Source organism: Scatophagus argus, chromosome 7 (genome assembly GCF_020382885.2).
Source record: "Scatophagus argus isolate fScaArg1 chromosome 7, fScaArg1.pri, whole genome shotgun sequence".
Lineage (NCBI taxonomy): Eukaryota > Metazoa > Chordata > Actinopteri > Scatophagidae > Scatophagus > Scatophagus argus.
In genome coordinates, this window is record NC_058499.1 from 8,834,446 (window position 1) to 8,859,245 (window position 24,800).

Here is a 24,800-nt window from a genome sequence, read left to right on the forward strand (position 1 = left end):
GAGCATTTAATGAGGAGCTGAGGAAGCCATTCTGTGCGGTCCACAGTGGTATCTTATGAAGACTTACCAAAGCCAAAGGCAGCTGGAGCAGGGATGGGAGCTGACTGGACTGGTGTGGAAGTGTAGAGGCCGGTCACGAGCAGCCCATCAAATGATACGCTGGTGGAGATAGTTACTGAAGAGACACAGATAAAGAAAGATATTTAACATGGGTGTCAATATTACTGTCATTAATAAAGCAGAAATGTTTCAACAACTCTAAAAGATTTTACAGCATCCTCTCATGCTTTAGTGAACCCTTATTGATAACTCACAAAATAACTGAAAAATAAACTGTGATTTACCACTGATAAGATGTCAGAGTTCAAAAGCATTAAGTTACGTTCACACTTCGTTTGCAAGTTACACCAGTAATTAGTCAGTGTGACACACATGCATGTGGACAGGATGTCTGAAAGTGTATATGAATTAGACATCCCTAACACCCTGCTGTTTATGAGCACAGACTCCAGGTGTTCACAAATGTAAATGTAAAGTGACCATTAACTGGGATGCCAGTGAGACCAAACGCCCTGCAGGAGCAGAGCAGATCACACACAAGTGCAAGCAGGTGTTTTTTTATTACACACCTTGCACCTACAATTCAGGTGATTTTAAACTAAGTGTGTCATATATGACAAATAACACGCTAACATTGCAATACTCTCTGTCTCACAGGAAAAAGACTCAAGAGCATGATCTAACTCATCCTGAACAAATCACAGTTCTTTAATCAAAGCCTGTCCCTATTGACAGCCATATTAGAAGAGACTGATGAACTAATTGGGTGTAATCCTGATAGCCTTACTGAGCCTCTATTCATCACAGGTCACCACAAACAGCAACGGAGCAGAAAACCGCCAACTGTCTGATATCCAGCTGTACAGATCTACGGCTTAGTGTATCCAGCAGCAAGTTAGCTATTGATTTACCCAGTAAACAAAGGCCCTGAGTGATGGGACCACAGAGCCGGCTGGAGGAAAAGAGCTCAGCCCCTGGACTCCATCCAGCCAGACAGATCAGAGCACAGGGGAACAGTCTGTGGCTCAAAGGAGAACACATTCCCAAAAAATACACTTTTACACACTGAGGAATAAAATCCTTGGCAGTGGGGAGGGATGGAGGCATTGTTATTTCCTGACCCTGGAATCCCCCTGCTGTTGGGGGGAAAGTGAATGGGAAGAGGAGGAGACACCCGAGGCGTCAGTGTGTTTTTAGTAAAAATAGCACCATTACAGGGCATTCCTTCTTCGGGGCTTGGTGTGTTTTCGATGTGAGAATCTGGGCAGAGACGACTCCTGTGTGGCCCAGTCTCCCTGCCTGTCTGTCTGGGTGACTCCTTTAACATGTCCTCACACAAGGCGCCCAGCAATTGTGTGTGTGTGTTCTGCATGTGTCTGTGTATAACAGATATGCTACGCCCTGTCTTAAGAGGGTAGTTCAGCCCATCTCTCCATTCCATATCAAAGCCTCAATAATTCATCCCACAACTCTCTTTATTACATCCAGACATTTCCTCCTCTTTTCTCCTGTCGCGGTTTTTATACAGAAATGCAGCTGTAACAAGCTCTCTGCTCCACTGCTGTAAACAACAGTAGATGACAGCTACTTAACCTAAATTTTTAGATCAAAATCTAAAAAAATGCCCACTTAAGTAATCGAATCCAAGCATTTAGGTGACTCTTGCTGCAACTCTGCTGAAAAGTACAGCGCATGTTGGCCTCTGTATCTGATATAGTCAAAGAAATGGTGTAATCCATACACTCTGTAGCCTCATATCAACTAACAACATAAAACGTAAGCTACTTCTAAATATTTTGCAAATATTTTTCTTTTGTATGAAAGGCTCCGATACAATAACACTGCGTGAGCAACAAGTAATTTCTCTGTATTCCCTTTTCCTGTCAGCTGCGAGCACTGCCAGATTTTATCAGCATGTACAGCGTGTACAAGAAGCCGTATTGTGAGAAAGGCAGATATTTTGCTTGGCAACAGAAACATTATCATATTCATTCCATGTTGCTCAGTGCACCTCTAACACTGTAATACCAACAGAATGCAGGGAAAAGGCCTTCTCATTCAGGCAAGCAATTATCATGTCCTGAGCATACATGTGCTCCTCTTTTATGCTATTTCTGCTCCCGGGAAAACATTATCTATTCAGCGAATCCATTCCAGGGTGTGGAGAGATAGATTATGAGTGTTTACATTATTTTGTATTGATCCAAGGCCGTGGCATGATGCAGTATTTAATGGCGTAATGGACTCGGTTTAAAGCACTGAGTTGGACCAGGCTTCACCAGCTTTTGTACACACAATACGCTCATTTCTACATTTCCACTGACCTGCATCACCAGGGTTACACACACTCCATTACTCTCCACAGATACTTGCATATGGGCTACACTCACACACATATACACACAAAAGATTATTTTCCCTGCCTCTGCCTGTCTATTTTTCTCTTTATCCACAGCTTACACCTTTCTTCCAACCTCACTCAAAAAAAAAAAAAAAAAAAACGCCCTCTCCTGCACATTTCCCCGTCTACTCCCTTCTCATGCATTTTCTGCTCCCTTGCAGCGATGCGTCTGCACTCTGTTTGATGTGGAGTTTTGGAGGAGAAGGAGTGAAGGGGAGGCAAAGCTAGGGGCATGAGGTTACCATCGAAAAACAAGAACAGGGGGCGAAGAGGGATGGAGAGGATAGGTAGTAGCGGAGTGTTCCGCGGAGAGCAGCGCTACCTGATCAATACAAATGCAAGATCTAAATTATTTAGACAGGCCTCCAACGCTCCTCTCTCACTCGCCTGTGGAACGCAACAGACAGATGAGCCAATCAGAGGAGATGAGATGAGATGAGATCCAATCACCTGTGGGGGTATTTCACTCACACACACAAACTCTCTCACACACACACACACACACACACACACTCACACACACATAGATCTAAAGGAGGAGGCTGGCGGCCTTTGATGGTAGCCTTTAAAATTCTTGTCCATACTTCATTTCTGAATACTGCGCACTTGGCCGAGGGAGAATGAGAAGCCATCAGGGGGGAATGGGGTGAACTTTATTTCCAACACTCTCAATCCAACACATAAGCAGGTTTTGTGCGTGAACATGTGTGTATGCACACGTGTGCCCGTGTGTGTGATTTCTTCATTGGTGAACATGCCAGGTGTTAGACTGATATAAACATCTGGATTGAATTTTAAGCACACTCAGAAGTCCTAAAATAGCTTCATTTCATACAGAATCTCTGGTTTACAGACATAATGCAGACATTCACAAATGCACCCAAATGTATACTTTAATTCTCTGGAAATACATTATTGTATGTTAACTGTGTCAGTTTGTCAGGTTAGTACTTGGGGGGTGGGTTGGGTGGTTGCAGAGTAGGATGTGGAGGTTACAGCTGATCTGTGTCTCTAGTAGTCAGGTGCACCCTTTGATCTTCCCCCCCTCCCACTTTAATGCCACATCGTGACCTCTTCGTGCTTCTGGATAGGTCTTGTATCTGCAGTTGCAAGTGCTCCTGACTGAGGTCTGGCAGAACACTCATTACACTGTATACATAGCACTTGCACATACTCATACTTTATATTTGAACACACCACAGAGCATATCCCTTGGCCCTAAGCTAGCATGTAATATTGATGATACGATGTGGTAAGCCTCATTACAGACACACACAACTGTGCTCCTACTCAACTATTGATGGGCCTGGGGCTTTCTTCACCTCTCTGGATCCACCAGGAGTAATGTTAAAGCACAAAGTACCAACACAGCACAACAAAACACATATTCACAAACACAGGATCGGCTTTGCCGACATTTCTCTCAGAGCTCAAGCAGACTCACACAGAACACACACAGTGACATTTAATCAGTAATGGAAAATTAAGCTTTTGTGACTATCCATTCAGCAAAATATTCGCCAGAAAATTAAAGCCTATATGTCATTTCGGTTCCTCAACATTATTACTTATAAACTTATAAACTCTTGGTTTGAATTTGTTTGGTTCATTTTTCGGCAAGAATTTCCCAACTTCTTCTAATTACCTGGAAATCAAGAACAGCAGGATTGCATTAGTTCCTCGTGTTACTTAGATGCATCATCTTATTCTGAATGCAGGAAAAGCATCCTTAACATGGGGCAAACAAGAGAAGAAGACAGTGAGCAGGTCTTTAAAATTTGATTAGATACTAGAGTACGGTTTTACACTGGTCCCAGAGCGGTGTGCGGTGATGCACCTGACGTAGACAGAGAATCGATTTTTTTCTGGTTGTTTCTTCTTTATTTATAGAACAAGCAGTGAGGGAGCAGCCATGATTGATATATGGTTTTGGTCGACCTCTTGAATAAGAAGCAAGTCTATTTAGTAGTGAAAACCAGACCAAAGTGCTGCTCACTGTGTGGTGGGTTAGCAATCATATTAAGGGCATAAATAAAAACAAAAAAGGGCCCCACTGGCAGCATAAAAGCAACACTATTGCCTCCATAAGGTGCCGCAAAGCATAGTTGACACTGTGGTTGGCAACACTTGACAGCATGATCTCATTCTTAGAAAACATTATGGCAGGGATTAGCCTGAACCTTGACATCTGAGAGCCCTGAGAGAAGACCTGCTTTACATCGTAGCCTTGTCTACTAGCACAGAAGTTCCCGTGTGGTTGGCATGGCCTGAACAGCTCCTTTATGCACTTTTTGTATGTACACACCCGCCAGTCTTCACCACACCCACATTCATAACCTTTACTTGACTTAAACAAGTCTTGGAAAAACATTTAGAAAGTACCCAAGACTGGAAAGACACAGTTACACAACGAAGCCCTAACAAGATTTGATTTGGAAGCACCCACTTACATCACAGACAGAAAATATCATAGTCTGTACTTTTGCATAATTACTGCATACAGGACGAGCCAATAGTGAGGCAAGTAATTTGAAATGCAAGACACTACAAAACAGATACTGTAGCAGACAACAGTATTATCAATGAAATCCCCAATTCCTTTTCCAAGTGAGGAGGACGCCCTTTTTGTTTCCAAACGGATGGAGATTTTCCTGGCAACAACTTGGATAAAGAGAGCCGACCATCTGACCCATATCCCACTGGCAGACACACGTGCCCCAGAGAGGACCAGGAAATGGAGGCCAGACCATAGGGAATCTATAGTTCCATCTGTTTCCGTGACCATGCCAATGTCGGGGTGCCACTGCACTCTGAGCTTCCTGAAATGGTTCAAACTGTCAGTCACCTGAGCGTGACATGGCAAAGGATATGTCGCTGTTTCCTGGATGAGGAAGGGTAAGACTGGTCCTTTAAACTGACTGCAAGTTCAATAATGCAAGCAACCTGAATCTTGCAAGTATCAACGTCTTTGTACAGTTTCGGAAGATTTTGTGTGGGAAGTGTGTTTCTGCACATATATGTGTCATGCAGTGATCCAGTCAGGTCTTAGAGGCATCATTCCATTGCGTAACCTTCTGGCACCATCCTGGCCTGCCGGCACTGCCATCTGCTGCTGTGAAGCACTAGATCAGAGACAACCTATCAGCCACTGAGCTTCTACAGGTCTGCTTAACTACAACATCTCCAGCATTTTTTCACAAAGGGCTGAATGAAAGCAATTAATCTCTTGGGACCAGTTTACAGATCCTTTCATGATCACTGCCAGAGATCATAACGGACAGACTATTCCTGCTCTTGGTCCAATTCACTCAGTTGAGGTTCTACTCTGTTTACCAAGGAGGAGAACTGAAGCTTTCCTGCCCGCCTAACTTGGCTTCACCCCTGCAACAGCCGTGGAGAAAAACAGGAGTGAAGAGGCAGTTCTGTCGCACACATCCTGTTCCTCACACATAATCTGTTTCAGAATCACACTTCATTGTGTTGCTCTCATACGATGCAATGTATGTGTGTGGCTATATATGACCCTATGTGCCACATGCTTGAATGTAAGCAAGCGCAGGTGTGAAAGTTATTGTACACAAAAACCAAACTTCAGTTTATATCTTCCAAAATATCCAGACTATTAGACATGTCATTTTTATGTCTTTAGGAAACACACATCCAATCATCAATCGCTCATGACAGAAAATTTCTTCATAGTTCGCTACTGAAATTACGATGTGTATGGTTTCGATCAGTGTACTGCAAGGCCAAATCATGAATCAGTTCGAAATCAAATTGGCAACCACATAGAGTGACAGTATTGAATTGGGAGATAAGCATATCGTCCTTGCCCTAATTTAAAAGATGTTTTTAACTACAGTTACTGTGGGGTAGCTCACAGTGGTTGAAAACCAGCAACTTCTGTTGGATAAGACCACATTGGGCTGTCAGCCCCGGTAAAAAGGTACTTTCTACTAGGCCTAACAGCCTTTCTGAGGGAAACCCAGTTGGGACAACTCAAAGGCTATTCCTTTTACCCGAGATTGGCTTTGACAGCAAATCATCTTTCTGAGCTTTTAACATTATTCATTGGTTCATTGTACAAAGAACTCAAACAGCTCACAGATCCCATCAAAGTAAGACTCTAAATGGGCTTTGATGAGCTATGTGGACGTCGTCTACATCCATCTTGATGAAATCTTGACAGAATGAGAGGAGAAAGGGTGAAACAACAATAGATAACTAGATAAGAAAACATCACAAAACTGAAGCAGCGAACAACAGACTGCTTCATAATCATTCATCTTATAAAGCGTTAAAGTTACTAAACATTAAGCATAAAGGGAATATCATTCAGCATGAGATGCATAATTGGTGGTTGCTGTAAAGGGTTATATTGTAACAGGGTTCAGGAACACCATGATTCTTTCCTTCTGTCGCTTGGTGCCTGCCAGGACTGAAGAGTGAGCTGTCCTTATGATCAACACCATGTGTTCTGCAGACAGAGAAAAGGCTTCAGTCATCCAGCCCTGACAAGTAAAGCATCATCCTTCATCCATCAAAGCCATACTGTACATGCTAACATGCAGTTAAAAGCCAATGTGACTAACAAAGAGAACCTCTATAACACAAAAAAATAAACAATCTCAATGTAAACTAATGCATTACAGAGAAAAGTTGCCACTGTGTATGGCTTAGCCTTCCCCAGAGAAAATCCAAGGAATGTAGGAAAACATGAAAAGCCCAGTCAGCCTCGGAGACTGGGGTAAAGCCCAAACCACAACTCCTTTCCCAAACACACACTATAACACCAAATTTACATATATATAAGAAAAACCTTAGGCAAGCTTAACAGATCCAATAAACACATCCATCCATACACATAAGAGACACCTCCTTGCACAGACACCTACAAACACACACTCAAACGCACATAGCCAACCTGCAAGCCAGCTGTGAAAGTACACACAGACAAAATACAGACACTGGATGCAGACCAACACTGTTGCATAACTCCCTTTCCATCTCACCTGCTCCATCGGGAGCTGCCCTGATACAGGGAGGAAACAGGAAGGAAGTAATGAGGGCCAAACTGTCATCTACAGGCTATAACCTCACTGTCCGCAGTGTCCCTCACTGGGAGCACCAGGCCATTTGCCCTAAGTGACCTCCATCCCCTTCCCACAGCTGGTCTGACGCTCACCTCCCAAATATGCTGCCACCCTGAACTGTTTTACCACTGAGTGAACCATGACTGGAAGACGTCTGTTACAAAAAGGCCTTGAGACTTTGGACAAAGAGGAGCAGGGCTTTGCACAGACATTTAAAGACAAAACAAAAGTGGCACACTTCCCGTCCAGTTTCTCTAACCTATAGCCACAGAAGTCACATCATTTGACCAACCATGCAACTATCTTGGAAAAACTCTTATTTATCCAATGTCTGCACTAACTGATCATTAAAGATCAGCAGCACTGTAGCCATTGTGCTCAGAATCATGAGTCTCCCTGTAATGATGTTTTGGAAATATGTCCCATGGGCTTTCATATAAAATATCTAATATTTATGTATGCACCAAATCACTTCCGTCTCTGGATCTCTGTTCTGTTCAGTATGCATGCTACAACATCATTAAAAGAGGCAATATGATCCAAAGTAGTGTGATGTATGACTTCTGGTAATACAAGGTTATTCTTCAGGACTTAATAAAGTTCACCACAAACCAAAAAGTGCAACCAAATCTGATTGGCTTTATTGACTTTCAGTATATAAGTCTTATAAAGTCACCCAGAATGTGTCCTCATTCTTCAGTTTGTCTTTTCTACTATTCTCTTGGAAACAAATGTCATTAGAATTAGTTACCCATCAAACAAAAGTGTCACAGCGGGTAGTATGGCGTCGCTGATGCAGAGAGTTGAACCCCAATGCAGAGTCAAAAGGCAGGGAGGCGAGGCAGAGCTCCAAAATAGTATTCTTTAATTTAATCTTAACTCAAAAAGGCTCACACTTTCTGTGGCAAGGGATCAACAAAAAAAAACTGTGGCAAAAATCGTGGCGTGGCAAAGCAAGACATGAAATACCTGGCATGAAGGAAAAAGTCAAGAGAAATCATCCAAAGACAGTATAATTCCTGCTCTGAAGACAATATATCACACAGACACCAGTGACAGGGAAGACGAGGACTAAATAGACGAGATAACAAGACACAGGTGAAACACATAAGGGGAGGAGAAAGCAATCCTTATGCAAATAAGCAAAAGCAAAGCTACATGAAACAGAGACACACAGGGGAAGTGACACTTTCAAAATAAAACAGGACATGACAAAAACCTTGAACATAAAACACAAGACACACATGAAACATGACACATGGAATCAAAAACCAAAAGAGAGAAACCCAGGGCGTTTCAGTTTCAAATTCCATTTATTTTAATATAATGATAATTGACTATTTAATGGCATTCAAAAACTTAACGTACAGTATGCTAGGAATAATGATAATTATACTGATAAATAATTTGATAGCCACTGCAGAGATGACGGTGTAGAGTTCAGCTTGAAACTCCACCTGCACTGGAGTCAAATTATAGAGACTGTAGAGTCAAGTCCGTGTTTTATTCGAGATGGGCTGTTTTTGGTGACACACATCATACACCAGTTCTCACATGCAAGGAGATAAACAGCAAAGTTAATAAATGTCCATGTCTTGGAGCCACTCAGTCATGTTTTATTAAAATAACTCACAATGCTTGTATTGAAATATTTCCAAGAGAGATGAAATAGCCTTAAAAAGTAAATATTTTATTTTAATATTGTATTCAATATATACAGTCCTGCTGTTTGTGGCAGAATTTCCACCCCTGTATTACTAACATTGCATATTCCCAGCTCACTTAGACTTATGAGATGAAAGAGAATAAGTAAGAACCTTAGCACCAGGTGAACCTGCCCTCCTCTCAGCTATCCTCATGGGCTGACACTTCAAACTGCAGTTTTTATCAGAGTATCAACCAGAAACTGATACTCTGGAGTTGATACTCTGCTGAGAACTGTTTGCGCTCTGTGTAAAGCAAAAAAAACACGGTGATCACTTTATGTTGTATGTATAAAAACAGTGTGAATGGATTTTCAACAAGTCTGTGAGTTCCTAGGTAACACTGCTTTAGCTTTCAGGGTCCACACTTCACAGAAAAGTAACAATCAAGTGGCAGTGGTATGGTTTCACTGCATTCCCTAATCGCTAAAATAATGAAGTTAATGAATAAAATGTAATATCTTGACTTGTTTTTAAGCTGACACACAATTAGTCCACAAATCGGTCCATCTTCCTCAGCTCGTAATACTGTACCATCTGTACCCACTTTTGAATGCCTACTGCCCAGAAACATCTGGACACATCTCTCTTTTGTAAAACCAGACAGCTGCTCAGCCTATTAGCACCAGCTACCGTATGCACACACACATGCACATGCGAGCACATACAAACACAGCACAAGCCCAGACTCAAGCTGCCTGCGCTATTCCAAGCTGACAGCAGCCACAACCACGTTTCCTCTATCACAGATATAATATCTCTAATATGAATAATGGAACCGTCATTTTACACAGAGATTCACTTTACATTCACACCCCGTCAATCCTGTTCAGCATCTCTTCCACACCCACCTTTCCTTTATATATACACAATATTTTCAACATTGCAGCACTTTTTCTTGTATATACTATAATGAGACCATTCATATTTTTTTTCCATTTATTTATTTTTACAGATCTTGCTTATTTCATTCAGAAGAGTACATAATCATAGTGTCAATAAATGGGCTTACCCAAATGTTTTGTTATTGACATGAAACACTTCAATGGTCTCATTTAGTTTTTCACAGAAAATATCTACAAGCCTCTCACTGATCATAAAAAAACAACCACAGATTTAGCAGAAGTACATCATGATAAAGGTTATTCAGATAGGAAATTTGAATTCAGTTCTCAGTGTTGAAGCAAGTTTGGCAATTTCTTTTATAAACTCAAAGACATCCTGGGAGCTGGAAAGGAAGCCAGGATATTGTGTCTCACTATTTTGCTCTCCGCTCCCTGCTCTTTCTTGGCATGAAAATTACATATCATGGCCAACTAACTGAAAAAGCACTGACATTAGTCAAAGTTTGACATGTCTCCATAGCTTTTGGGTATGAATGTTTGGTTGGAAGGAGAGTGGCACAGTGGTGTGGAGGGGGTGTTTCACAGAGCACAGGGACAAGATTGATTTCTAATTAACAAGATGGTTGCAGTAATGAAAGCCTAGATGGTCTCTACTGGCAGTGGATCAATGGGGAGCATTTCTCTTGACATCCAGTCTTAATCACACTGAAGAATGTTCTTATTGCTGTAATTTTATTTTTATGATCAGTCTTTTATTTTATCAAGCTAAAAACATACAGACTACAATACATTAATGAAGGTAAAAAAGTAACAATAATAAAAAGGGGAAATCATAACTCAGTTAAGATTAACTAAAAATTTTAAATAAAATACATAAAATAACAGGTGAAAAGTTACCACTTAGTTGCGACCATTTTCTTAGCAGTGATCAAGCTGGAAAAAAAACATGCACTTTGGGCTTTCTGTGATCAAATCTGAGAGAGGTTGTTGAAAATCAGTATAGATGGGCAACAGAAGCTTATAAAATAGCTGGCAGATTTTCAGTTGCCCACTTTACAGAAGTTTGCAACGTCCTGTGAAAGAAATTTACATGGATTTGTTGGTGGTCAGGGTAACTGCTTAACTGTATCCCAAACACCATCCCAATCACAACTTGGGATACTGTCAGGGATGTCTAACCATGGCCATGACGAACCTACTTGCAAGGCGAGACATGTTTTCTCCAGAATATAGCCATAATTTGGAGACGATTCCTCTTGTTCCCCGAGTCTCACGCAATACTTTGAGCAAGGAGTGCTCTTCAAGTTGAGCCTGCCAAGGGACCCCATATGTCTTCATGACTGTCCTCAACTGAATGTAAAAAAGTTAAAAAAGAGTGGAATGTTGTAAATTAAATTGGGATAGAGAGGTCTACAAAAAAGTATAGGCTTTTCTCCCTGAAAAAAAAAACCCAAAACAATGAATCCCTTTGTCATACCATTGATGGCATTGACCAAACTTGAATGGGCACTTGAAAATTAAAGATGGAGAATATGGGTTTCCATTGGATGAAATTCAGCCCTTCAGACTGCTATTACCCGAGACACAATAGCACCACACTGGACTGATTTTACATTTATTTAAAGGGTTATGAGAGAATGAGACCTCATTCAGCTTCAACGGAAACACCACATTCTCTTCCAAAGCATGGCTTTTATTATCATATAAGCTGACCAGCGGACATAGCATAAAGGTCCAATGATACAACCTCCCAGCAGATCTATTTAGAAGCATTGTGGAAAATCAAAAATGAAGACGCTTGCCAATCCAGACGAATTTAACTCTGTCCCAGAAACAAAGTGGAGGAGGCAAAGGCAACATTCTCATTGCCATATTCTCATAATTAACACTGTAAATATAATGACGGCATGACAATATCATGACAGCCTCCTCTTGAGGGGCTGAGGAAAATTTTGCTGTGTGATTAAGAGTTGGCCTTATTTCATATTCTTACTCCCTGTGAAAGTGAGAATGAGTGCCAGGTGACAGACACATGTTCCCAGCTCCCCGTTAATTCCTGAAGAAGTGAAGAGCAGAAACCAGGCAAAGAGAGAGGAACATCGTGCTTTATACTGAATGGACAGTCAGACTCCCTAGAGTGCGGTGAGGCAGGAAGGTGAAGTCTCACTTATTGTTCTTTTTTCTAATCACAGACTCCCTGACAAGTGAGATACAATCAAGCACCTGACCCACTCAGGTGTAGAACATGCTGCTCTGGTGTTGGATATTTATATATTTTTAAAAAGACTCCTGGATAGCCCTTTTCTAAATGTCTGTTACCTATGAAAACTATGATTTTGAAGAGATGTTTTTTTTTTCAATGATCATAAGGGGAATTAAATATTTTCAGAGGCCCTGTAAACACAGAGCCCCTTCACCCATGCGGTCACTCAAAAATGGAGTATGTGTGAGCTTGTGCTTGAGCGCAGAGGTATAATCTGCCTCTGCCAGCCTGCTGTGTCTCTGTGGGCAGAGTGGGTCTGGCTGTTTGAAGGAGCCTGGTGCTGAATGGGGGGTGGAGCTGGGGCTAATCCTCCTGTGCCACGCGCCATGTGCCCAGCACCCAGCCAGTTGCACCATGCCGCCTCCTCTGTAGTGGGTCCATTGGAGCGCTACAAGGCCTTCTGAATGCTATCAGCACAGACGACACACTGCCCCCCAAGCAGGGATTACAGCTCTCTCAATAAAGCAGCCAGGAGGAGGATCCAAAGCAAGAGGTATTGAAGAAGGAGGAGGAGGAGGCACACAATCCTCCAACAGGAGCTCCATTCTCCAAAAGGAAGAGGCCATCGGCAAAGCTGACACGCTAATCAACAGCGGCTGGGAAACCACCCCATGAGAACAACACGTCCACCACGAAGGATGGGGTGGAGGGAAAAAGGTTTTAAAAGGATCCATCACTTTTCAAAATCCAGCTTAGGGCCACTTGGTACTTCTTAAACAGAATGAACACTGGCCCATTGTTATGAGGGAGATTGGGATGGCGACATTAGCATGAGTTTGCATAGACACACAAGGCTCTTAATGTCATATGTAGACCTGGTATTTGGGCTTTCTGAAATTTAAAAAAATCCCTCTGTAATTATGTTTACAACCTGTCTGCCAGTTGAAAGTAAACATCAAAGGGGCAGAGGCACAAGCAAGGAAGGAAACTGTAATGTGCCAATAAAAAATAATTTAAACAGACTGTAGAAGAGGGCGTCCCTTGTGTTTTCTGCTGAAAAACCCGGGCAATAAATACAGTGTGGTTGAGATTCATCCTCACCTCCTCGGGGTCTATAGTCTGTTGTGTGGGCTCTTTGAGCTGGTGTTCTGTTGCTCACAGGGTTTACCACAGGGACTGATTTATATACAATGACTGAAATGCAGCATTCCTCATCAAATGTAATCTTCATCAACATCAGCAATGTGAGTAAGTAACTGGCAAAAATGTCACCAAACATTATGTGCTTCAGGCATGGAAATGTTTGCTGTCACCATGTTTTGTGCTGTTTACATGTTGGTAAAGTTGCACCAGGAGTGGAATCTCTCTTCCTTCTTCGGCTGCCTAAAACTTAAACCTCCAGACACCAGAAAGGGACACAAGGGCAACACACCGAGCAAGTACATGCTAAGACCGCAGGAACCAAGCATCTGCACACACCAGCTTGTATTATCAACAACCAAATCAGGCAAACCCCCAAAAGGCAAGCACACACTCCAACAACATGAAAATACTTACGCCCACCCGTCGTCCTTCTCATGAAAGTTACTCAAAACACAACTCACATTTTCTTGTCAAGAGCTCTCTTGTTTTGGCTGGAAAATGAGTCCGTTGAGGAAATTGAAAATAAAAAATGCAAGAGCTTCTTGCTGCTTGCCCAGATAAGACTGGCGCAGACACACACCTCTGCCTGGCAGGGATCCACTCACTGCCTTCATTTTTAGCTCTCTCTACCACACCTGGCACCATGTTGGCATCACTCTGGCACCAGCCTGGCAAAGGCTAACAATGTCACTGTTATCTGAGGCGATTCTGCGTGCTCTGATGCAGTAAATCAATTTTCCAGAAAAGTAGCATCAGAGCTGGCATCTGGGCAGTCTCAACTATCAGGGCTTCAAATTCTCTCCTGCGGTTCGCCCTCTCTTTATGAGAAAATGTAAAGGCAGAGACAGAGCAAGTTTGCTGTAGCATCACAGGTTTGTACAGTATGTTATAAAAGCTAGGGCATGTTTCCGTGAACACAACCTGACAGCCATTTAGCGCCTGACAGGAGGAAAATTATAATCTCCTGTTCATATCATCATGTTGTATTCTGTTGTATCATAGACACAAAGAATTGTAATAGCCCACTGATCAGGACATTTGTGTTTAGCCAGTGGAACATCTGACCTGTCTCTATGTCATGATGGATCACCCACTAAGAGCTGAGTGCTGTGTGCATGGCCAAGCGTGCATGTGTGACAAAGGGAAGACTCCCAATGAATATCCTTTCTCATTTCTCGCCCATCTGCTCCTTCATATGAAGGAAACTGGCATATCTTTTGGAATACAATGCTCTTTAAATGGTTCATCATTCAACGTCGACAAAGACAGAACACCCAAACACACCCAGCAAGCCCGTACAAACAGTAATACACTTGACACACTTCTCTCTACTCAGTGAAGTGACCTATTCAGACAAAGCAGCAGGAGGCAGAGAGGCTGAAGAGCTGGGAAGCCAATGAGTGCACAGCTCTGGACCACTTGAAAGTGTGAGTGCAATCTGCATGTTGCTTTTCTTTTGCTTACATGAGAGCCCTATTAAACCATTAGTCCCTATCTGCTATTAAACCATTAGCCACTGTCCCCTCTACTCTTTCCTCCCTTTCTTACCCTCTTTTTAAAATCCCTGTTACATTAAATTGGATGTCTGCATGAAAACTAGGCCGACCTTTTGATGGTTCACTGACCAATGCTTGCTGCACCAGAAGAAATACTTAAATGAGTTTTACTGGTCTTTTAAACCCGCAGTGTGGAACTTTTGTCTCCCCCTTAAGGCAGTGAGAGTAATTACATAAAGATTATCAACATGTTTCTGATGCCATAAGCTTTGCCATGTTTGTTGTAGCCTGTTCTGTAGCAACGGTTGTTCCCCTGCTCAGCTCTGACAAACCAATCCTTGCTGGCTGACATAAAACACTGCGCTACAGGTGCATAGCTGCCATAACATAAAATAAAACACAGAGAGATTTATGCAACAGTGACTGGCTTAATCAAAATTGTTTGAACTAATTGGGCAAGGCCTTAAATGTGTTGTACATTACAGGTTCATACAGATCATATAAAATGCTACAGTTTAGCTGGACAGAGATGTAAAGAGCCCTAGACTGGTGGACAGGAAGAGCCAAATCTAATCACTCTGCAAGAATAGCGCCCCAACCAGTGTAGCACTGACAAGAAGTGGTCCAAAAACAGACCCTTAACAGTCGCCTCAAAGGTTAAGTGATTCAGAAGGCGATTTTGACATCCGACAAGCTGCTGAAGTCGCTGCACATCGATGCCATTTTGGCAAGACAACTGGGACTGAATGTTTGTGAAGACTTAAATAAGTTCCCTGTGTTTCCATGATGTCTTGCTGTGGCTTTCCTGATATGACCTGGTATATGGTAAGATAATATCTGCTTTTCCAGAGCCTTGCTGGGGCCTTGTGTCTGTGACCTTCACTTCAACACAACAGACTTGTTGTTCTACACACATCAGTCAACAGCACACCCACGGAAAAAAAAAACTCCCCCAACGAGTAATCGACGTTGCAGATAGATAATGTCCTCTTTCCCATTGCAAAGCACATGGAGTTGTTTCTGGTGGTTGGCAGCAGAGTGGCTGAAGTAATTCACAATGTCTAGTCTGATAGGTTATCATTGGAGGAGCTGATGGCATTTTGTGAGGATGAATTTATCTCCAAGTTCCCATTAAGAATGCCATTTGGTGGCAACGTCCAAATCCCCTTGAAATGTTGATTGTTTCTTGGGCCTCTTCAATCATTAGCACATGAAAAGGTCCGTGCAACAGGGACTTCTGTAAAGACCACTGACAGATTAGCAATGGCCATTTCAGCTTGTATACCATCAACTAGTCCTCTAAGAAGCCTCTCTTGTTTTACCCTCTGTCACTCTTCCCTTTCCCTCACTTTTCCATCCCACTGTTTCTCTCCCTGTTTTTCTATTGTGGCACTGTGTTAGCAACGCACTGCTGAATCCTACTGAATACTGTTTGGTTTTCAATAGTGTAGTATGAACAATGAATACAGTTGACACGGAGAGCCACACTTCGTACCTGAGCCTGCCTGCCTCAAACAGAGGCTTGAGTGAATGGCTCATTCAGGGCTTTACATCCATAACGCTGCATACAAAACTCAACACTGTATGCAAGTACATGCGCTCACTTGAGCTTTTTAAATGCCATAAACTGCAGACTAATTGAACAAGACATAACACTGCACTCTACAAATATGCAATGTGCTTCAAAGCACTAGCAAGACAAACACAACTGCAGCTTTCATCACAAGTGCAAACGCATCATTACAAAGTAGGATGAAAACAGAATAAAAAAAGGGTATAAATTCCTAGACACACAAAGGCACTCAATCAATCTTACTGGCCCCAATTCTGCTCATGCACCTCCATTTTTCTAGCTATTCTCTACTGACTCGCAAAGGACACCGTACTGCCACTTTAATAATTCCTTCACCAATTTCTTTCCATTGTGCTTTCTAATCACATGGCAAAGTAGAACGATCTACTCATGATTTGAATTAAATGTGCTTTTTACTGTTCTCCCTCTGCTCAGTTACCATCCCTCCTTGAACAATCTCATTCATCTGTGAAAATGGACATGTAAGTTTCCGACCCAACAAGAATGAAAAACAGCACTCTCTGATTGACTGTGTTTAAAAATGAGGCTCTGGGTTTTGTATTCTGATGTTGCTTCCTATAAACATGCGGTTGCTATATGGAGAACCTCCCGCGTTCCCACAGCAGTGTTAAAAGAGGTCAGACACAAAATTTAAAAAAAAAAAAAAATGCTTGACAGAAATAAAGAACTGCTTCCAGAGTGTTCCTGTAAAAGTGGTTCAAAAGGGTCGTTTGATTATTTAGAGGACAGGCTCAAATCCCAGCGTGACCTTACTTCTTTTCACTTTTCTCTGTCTCTCTCTCTCTCTTCTGAAAGATAAGGCTGTATGTGGGCAGTGTGCATGTGAGTGTGTGTGTGTGTGTGTGAATGACACTTGGTCTGCATTTTTCTGCTCAAAGGATTGACCCCTAGAGTGAATGCGAACACACAAATCTCCGCATATCTTTTCATTTCTCCTTTTTTTTTCTGTTTCCCAGCAGTTCAAAGTGTCTCAACAGTATTTCTGTTTCCATTTTGTCCACTACGACCCTGCCAATACACCCACCCTCTCAAGCATTTCACACAGAGAGTAACGCAACCTCTCTTGGTCATTTCATTCTCATAGCAAAACACAGTAATCTTGTCTACAATACACACACACACACACAGTGTACGCTGCCCACACATGGTCTTATCACTCAAAAGCAACAGAGAGGCAGAAGGTCAGAAACCCAATTACTGTACGCCAAAGCAGCCACACAGAATCTTCCTCTTACTTGGCACCGAATGCAGAGGTTGGTCTTTAAGAAACTCACCTCCTGCCTCTTTTATACGAGATCATCTGTCTCTTTCCTTTTTCTAACTTTCCCTCCCTCCATTAACAAGCTCTCTCAATTGCGCTCTTTCTTCAGTTTTCTTTTCTACAGCCCTTCAACAACCACACGGCCAGCATTTCTAATGCCTTCCGCCCACCATTTCCACATGCAGCTCGTTCAGTGGTTAGATCACACGTTGCTATTAGAAGATTAAACCAAATGTAATCCAAAACTAAAGCCCAGAGAGCACATAAAAAGCAATGAGGAAAAACAACTGAAACCAAATGAAAGATGCATGCTGAAATACGAACAGTCATTGGCAGAAATGAACAAAGAATGGCACCGAACACTTTCCTTGTCCTTTCCTTCACATCGCCAGAGAATGTGATTGAGTGTTTTTGCCCTTTCTATCTTTTTCCCTCTCATTCTGTTTTCAGCAGAACAGGCAGATACATGTCCATCCTCAATCCAACACCTGTATTTGTAGCCCTCAAAGCTCCTGATTGCTGCTACAGTGACACCGGCACAGGGTAAGAACATATTTGGCACAAGGTTTACAAAGATGAGAGAAAGCTGGGAAAGACAAACATAGACTGGTATTGCTCCTGATTGCACAACTAACTAAGCGCACAGCCAGCCACGTTGCACTTGCTCACTTGCCATTTATCCTTCCATCCCCATGCAAACTCAGTCAAATTTAACAATGAGCTGCCATCATGTGCCAAAACATGGGACGGAGACAAAAAAAAAAAAGAAAGTGAGCAGCTTGGAACCCTGTCATTTCTCTGTGCGAGCCCTGCTACTGGTATCTTATCTGCTCAATCCTCTCATCGTCATTTAAATCTCCCTTGACTCTATCCGATCCCATCCGTGGCCCTATTTAAATCTCTCCCTCCTCCCAGTCCACCACATTTCTAATGCTAATTATTTAAACCTCTCCGTGTGCTCTATCCCTCCCATCCACCAGCTAGTTATTCAAATCTCTCCCCACCCGCTCTCCCTACAAGCCCGGTCCCAGTTAAAAGGTGCTTGACTGAAGGGTTGATCCGGACTGTTATTTTCAGAGAGGATAATACTGCTTCTTCCAGACTCCTCTCCTTTCCCAGTCTGTTTTCCTGGCCCTTTCATTTCCTTTTCTTTCTGTATACACAAACTCGGTGGCACATATCCTTATTGAAATCAAGAGGTTTATTTGCCATGATAATGAAATACAGTTGTTAACAACGCAAGAATGGTGTAACAAATCCACTGTTTGCCTTATAAGATTATGTGAAATACAACAGGGGCTGGAATAGGAAGAGATATGGGGAATGTACACAAAATGTGTGCGCATTTAGGAAGTTAAATATAAGCAGTAATATACATAAAATGTGCACACAACCGACCCTTAGAGAAGAGGATAGCAGCATGGGAATGTGACCTTATTCAGTCTGTGGTGGCCTGTGCGGGTCACTGTCCCCAGTGTTAAGTGAGTGGCAAGAACGAGTGACTGAGCAATGATGACAGTATGGGAGGGTCAGAGGGGATCTTATTCTCCTGAACCAGGTGCAGGCACATTGGTGAGCAAAAGCAGACGTTAATCCACATCTCCTCTTAACCCTCTATGCATGGTTTACTGATTTCCAGATCTTTATTCCCATCATTCATAGCATGTCTTTCTATAGGGCTCCTTTTGTCCGTTCTCACTCACAGTTTTCGCCCTCTCTATCTCTCGTTGTCATTCAGTTGAAGGGACCTTGTTGTTAGTCCTGTGGAAAAGCCACCTACACATGGAGCATCAGGATCAGAGCTCGGTAAAACACCAAAGCTGCACTGAACAGGAGTCCCACTCAGCATCACTACTTATTACAGTTACATAAATGCTGATTTCCAACAGCAGCCACCCCACACAAACTGCACACTCTCATACGCACACACCACAGCTGAACCTCATGTGTGAACCGATACACCTGCAAAATTGTATTCACCTTACACTGTACATTAATTTGGTACAATTCAGCAATGAAACCTCCACAATTTTAAAGTGAAGAAAAGAAAAAAAAATTTAAAAATTAAATACCACAGAATTTCTAAAAACAATGAAATTTACACTTTTACACAATCTACACACAATTTACACTGATTAATTCAACACATTTCTTGTTTCACGTGATACAGTATTGATAATGATAAAACCCATTCTCTTTAACATGCAGCAAAAAAGAAAGGGGACACCATAGGGGGTGTGCTCACCTTGGTACTCCTGTCCAGGGGTGTAGGCGGTGGGGTTGCCTGTAATTTGGAGGGTGAGTAACACCTCTCCCCCACCTTCTGCCACCCCGGCTCCCTCCAGCTCCCCGTGGTGGGTGCACAGGAAGAAGAAGGGGTTGAAACGGGGGTAGAAGCTCGCAGGGGGTGCCCCGAAATCCATGCTGCTGCTCCCCAAGACTAGGGCCAGCAGGGCACAGCCTAAGGCACCCCCGAGAGAGGCCCGCGCCACGGCCATCTGCCCTCACCACGCAAGGGACTGTGGGAGTGGGTGTGGGTGAAGAGGTGAGGAGAGTGATGAGTGGGAGCGAGGAAGGCACAGGTAGAGTTCCAGAGGACCGCTTGTGGAGTCCACAGATGAGTCCAAAGTCCAAAAGTGCAAGCGTGAGAGTGTGTGCGTCTGTGTGTGTTTGTATTTATGTGTGTGAGTGTGTGGGCTTGGCTGTCAGGAAAACTACAGAGCTCTGTTCTCCTGCTTCCTCTCCCTGTCCTACCTTCACTCTCGGGGAGTTCAGAGCTTCGCCTGTGCTGTCCTGCTCCAGCGTTTAAATACCTCACCCCCTCCCTCTGTTTCCCTCTCTCCTCCCACCCTCCCTCCCTCCCTCTCTCTCTGTCTCTCTTTCGCTCCAACACCAGCTCCACGCGTGCTGTATGCGCTCTATGAGACGGCCTCCCTCCTCTCTCTCATCCAGCTCTTCTCTCCTCCCTCTCCTCTGCCAGTCTATCACTCTGCCTTTTTCCTTAATCTCTTTCTCCCCCCTCTCCTCTCCTCTCCTGCTCTTTACCTCTCACTAAACCACTGTGTTGCTCCGCAGTGCACTCTTGTATCCCCCTCCTGAGACCTTGGCTTTCTTATCTCCATGCATCTGTTAGTTTCTTCATCCATAACCAGCCCACTGACATATCCCTTTCACTCTCCTCTTTCCTTTGTCTTTTTGCCCATCCACCAGACTGTCTCCTCCTCTCCCACCCACTATCACACCTCCTTTTTCCCTCCCTCTTCCGCTCTCTTCACCTCCCTCTCCTTCCCTGTGTCTCTCTGCAGCTCTCCCACTAAGTCCCCCACCCCTCTTTCGATCTCCCTCTCCCTCTTTTTCCAACCCCGTACCCCTCGGTCTCTCCTCTCGTCCGAAGCAGCGCTCAAATTTGTTTTTCTTCTTCTCTGCTGTTGCTTTTTTCATGGGTTTTCCATCAGAATCTTCTTTTCCACAGGATTCTCCAACTTTTCTCTCCTCTGTCAGAGCAGCGTGAGCTGTCTCTGATTAACCCACTACTGTGGTGCAGACATGAGCCATAATAAGACTTTCTTCTGCCCACCAAGATCCTGTGCACACACCCCAAAACAATACAAACATGAACATGAACCTGCAAACTTCATACTTTTCAGTCACACACTCCCTTCACATCTTGCTCTCTGCTCATCCGTCTCGTGCTCTATAAAGTGTGTACCCCCCCCCCCAACCACACACACACACACACACACCTCAATCCATTAAAATAACCAAACTATCACAACCTAAGCAACTTGCTCTTGACACCACTGAGCGTCTTCTCTGGTGTTTCTCTTTAGCTGCCTGCTGGTTGTGTGTGGTTAAGAGCCTATTACAGACATAAACACTCCCCAGCCAGCAAGCTGCACACACACTCACAGCCGCTTCATGTCCAAACAGCCTGACTGACCCGCAGCAGGAGCACACGGCCAGGCCGGCACGGCCAGATGCTTGCACAGTTACACACACACACACATTCTTGGACACAAAACACATGAAAAGCAAACATGCAAAGTGAGCAAAATGCATGTGCGCCATACACTTTATCTTGGAGAACTTCTTCTTTCTCTCTGGTTTGATACTTGGAAAGATTTTTTTTTTTTTTTCAAAAAAAGTAATTCACCTGCCAGGCCAGCTATTACAGGAACAGCTCCAGTCATCATGTTTATCCACATAGCAGTTCAGACATCCAAGAGGGCTGGACCAAAAAAGCAGATATTATGCAACTTTAAGGGTGGAGCTTCATTCATTTTGTGGATTTCTATTAGGTTGGCCAGTCTGACCTATATTAATTTGCAGTCAGAAAAGCCATGAAGGTGAGACAAAACTTCACAGCCTAAAAATGCTTTAAATACACTCTCTCAGGTCTGACACAAAAAGCGCAGCTCTTTTTCCCCCCATAAACGCCTGCTCAGTGCTCTCCTCGCCACAGTCTTTCACAATTCATTCTCCATGGAGAGCACTTTATGCCTGATGAGATCATGTGTTTGAGTTTTAGTTCTGCAGCTTTTTGCTTTTTTTCATCCATGGACATACAGCATCAACTCTCTCATAAAGCCTTTAGCACCTTAAAGAAATAAGTCATCACAGTTGCTCAAAAGAGAAAGAAATTGTTTTTCTCGTACAGAGTTTAAGGTAATACTGTGACCACATCCCTGCTGCTACTTTTGCCCATGGGACAACACAACATCAGAAGGCAAAATAAAGTGATGTGGAAAGTGTGACGGTCGCTTCACAAGTGTGTTGTAATGTTTGTTTTCATATGCCCATTGAAGACAATGTCAAGTGTGTGCATTCTAGCACTGTGAGAACAGCAATGGAAAAGAAAGTACAGTAAGAATCAGGGTATGTTTCAAGTGAAGGCAGTAACTTTTCAGAGACGGTGTGTCCTCCCCAGTTGCTGTGCGAGGTCAGTTAGGTGGACCGTTCTGCTGAGACTGGAGAGCGAGGTCAGAGGTTATCTCTGTCCTCCTCTGCTGTTCCTCTTAACCAGTCCACAGCCACCCTCCAGCTCCTCATTGCCTTAATTAAGCACTTTTAATTAATCTAACTGCATTAACTCACCAGTGAGACTTCTTAAAGGGCTTAAGTCCTTACAGTATGTGCAGCGTCGATAGCATTCCTCACCGTAAATGTTGCCCTACTAGTTATATTCATGAGTCTGCACTGAAAATATAAACTTCTTAGCTTTCAAGTTTTAACTTGCATTCAGTATTAAACTTGTGTTTTTCAATAACAAGCAGACAAGACGTTCCTTATGGGTCGTTCCACCATTGTTGAGCTGGGAAAAGCAAACAGTTGTGATATTTTTTAAACCAGGAGCTGAATCTCCCTCGTAGCGAGAATTTAGCAAGTTGTTTGACAGAAGCAAGTGGAGCGACATCTATGGTTTGACCCAGTCCTGGACATAGAATAGGTCATCGGCAGCATGGTAGGAAAGTACAAGTGTCTTTAGTGTGATTTGAGCAGCCATAGCCAGTGCAGGATGCTGAGGAGTGGTGCAGTGTTGGAGAATGTGGGGAGGTTGAAGACTGCTCCAGCCAGGAGTGAGCTGTAGCAGTCAGATGACAAGAGCCTGGACCAGAACCTCTGCTCCCTCCTGGGTGAGAACTGGACCTCCTGATGTTGTGGAGAATTAATCAGCAGAAGCAGGTTGTCGAAACAATACTGGCAGCAAAGGACAGGTGGTCATCCAGTGTCACACCCAACAGTCCAAGCCACAGGCTCCACAGATTTCTCAGTGGTAATGGATAGGTCAGAGATGGGACACACAGGGGATGTAAGAGTAGCTCATTGTTACCTGACTGCTACCTGGGTTTCAAACCAGAACAAAACAGCTGATCTGCCTTTAAAATTATGTCGTTTTTCAAATGAAAATGAAATCAAATTTCAAGTAGTCACTTAAAGCACATCATAATTTTCAATCCAAATTGATTCAAATAGACAATAATGGTTGAAAATACTATACATATAATTAATCTCATACTAGGAGGCACTACTTTCAGAGTGACATACTATGTTTGCAATGTATGCTCTCAGGTGGTTCTATGTTGAATGTGACAATCCTGATATGGGTTATGGAATATGGAATATGGAACATTCCTTTGAATGTTCCACTGAAAGTGTGACAGTAACCCATTACATTACACTGCAAAACATTACACATGTCAATCAAGTGGCAAACACATTGTTTTTTGAACAATGGACAATAAAATGCACCAAACCTAGATGACAGGCTCCTTCATCCATCAAACAGAAGGATATGAGCTATAATATGAAAAGTCGTTAGCATGGATTTCATCCAAATGCAGCAAACACCTTCACTGAATTTTCAGAAAATCACCAAAAAATGCAGATTTATGCCCATTTCCATTCACTACTCTTATGTGAATATTAGGAGTTGGCTTGCTAAGTGCTAATTTTCCAGTCAGGTGTCATTAAACACTGCAGAAGAGGAGAGTGAAATGGGATGAAACCTCCAATAGTGGAAAAACACAGCATGATGACATTTCTTGTATTCATTCAAGGAAAGTTGACAGACTCCTTGTTGCTCCACACTGATCTGATGCCCCTATTTTTAGTTCACTGAGCTGAAAGGAAGATTTAGTATGTCTTGATTTATTAAATAAATCTGTTTCTATTGCGTTTTGCTTTTATCAAATCAACTTTTCCACCTCAGCACCTCAGAGTGTATTGCATTTCCACTCTTTGTTATACAGAAATTGAAAATGTACATAAAGGTGGATGGAAATGCACCTACTGTTGAGAAACGTTGTTATGACATAATTAGGAGAAGGTGAGGCTGAGCTGTGTGAAACCTCAATAATTGGTGTCACCACTGGGGAAACCACAATCCATTTCTCTCCATGTAATATTGAAGAGACAATGCCTCTACATTGTTCAGCTTTTAAAATTTCAAGGCGAATCTCCCCCTCTTGAACAACCTCAGTGGCCTTTGCCAGAGACACGGA

The 24,800-nt window shown here is 42.9% G+C and overlaps 1 protein-coding gene across 5 annotated transcripts in view; it reads right to left on the reverse strand.

Moving 5' to 3' along the window:
- reln (reelin) overlaps positions 1 to 20,563 on the reverse strand; it is an 89,607-nt gene extending 69,044 nt beyond the window's left edge. For 3 of the 5 annotated variants that reach the window (XM_046393450.1, XM_046393449.1, XM_046393451.1), the window contains exons 1-2: positions 20,045 to 20,563; positions 68 to 175 (exon numbers count right to left, since the gene is read on the reverse strand). In XM_046393450.1, coding sequence (XP_046249406.1) covers positions 68 to 175; positions 20,045 to 20,297 — 361 coding nt within the window. In that variant the 5' untranslated portion in view covers positions 20,298 to 20,563. The other 2 variants (XM_046393452.1, XM_046393453.1) reach the window with 2 other exon arrangements.
- Positions 20,564 to 24,800: the final 4,237 nt, after the last annotated feature.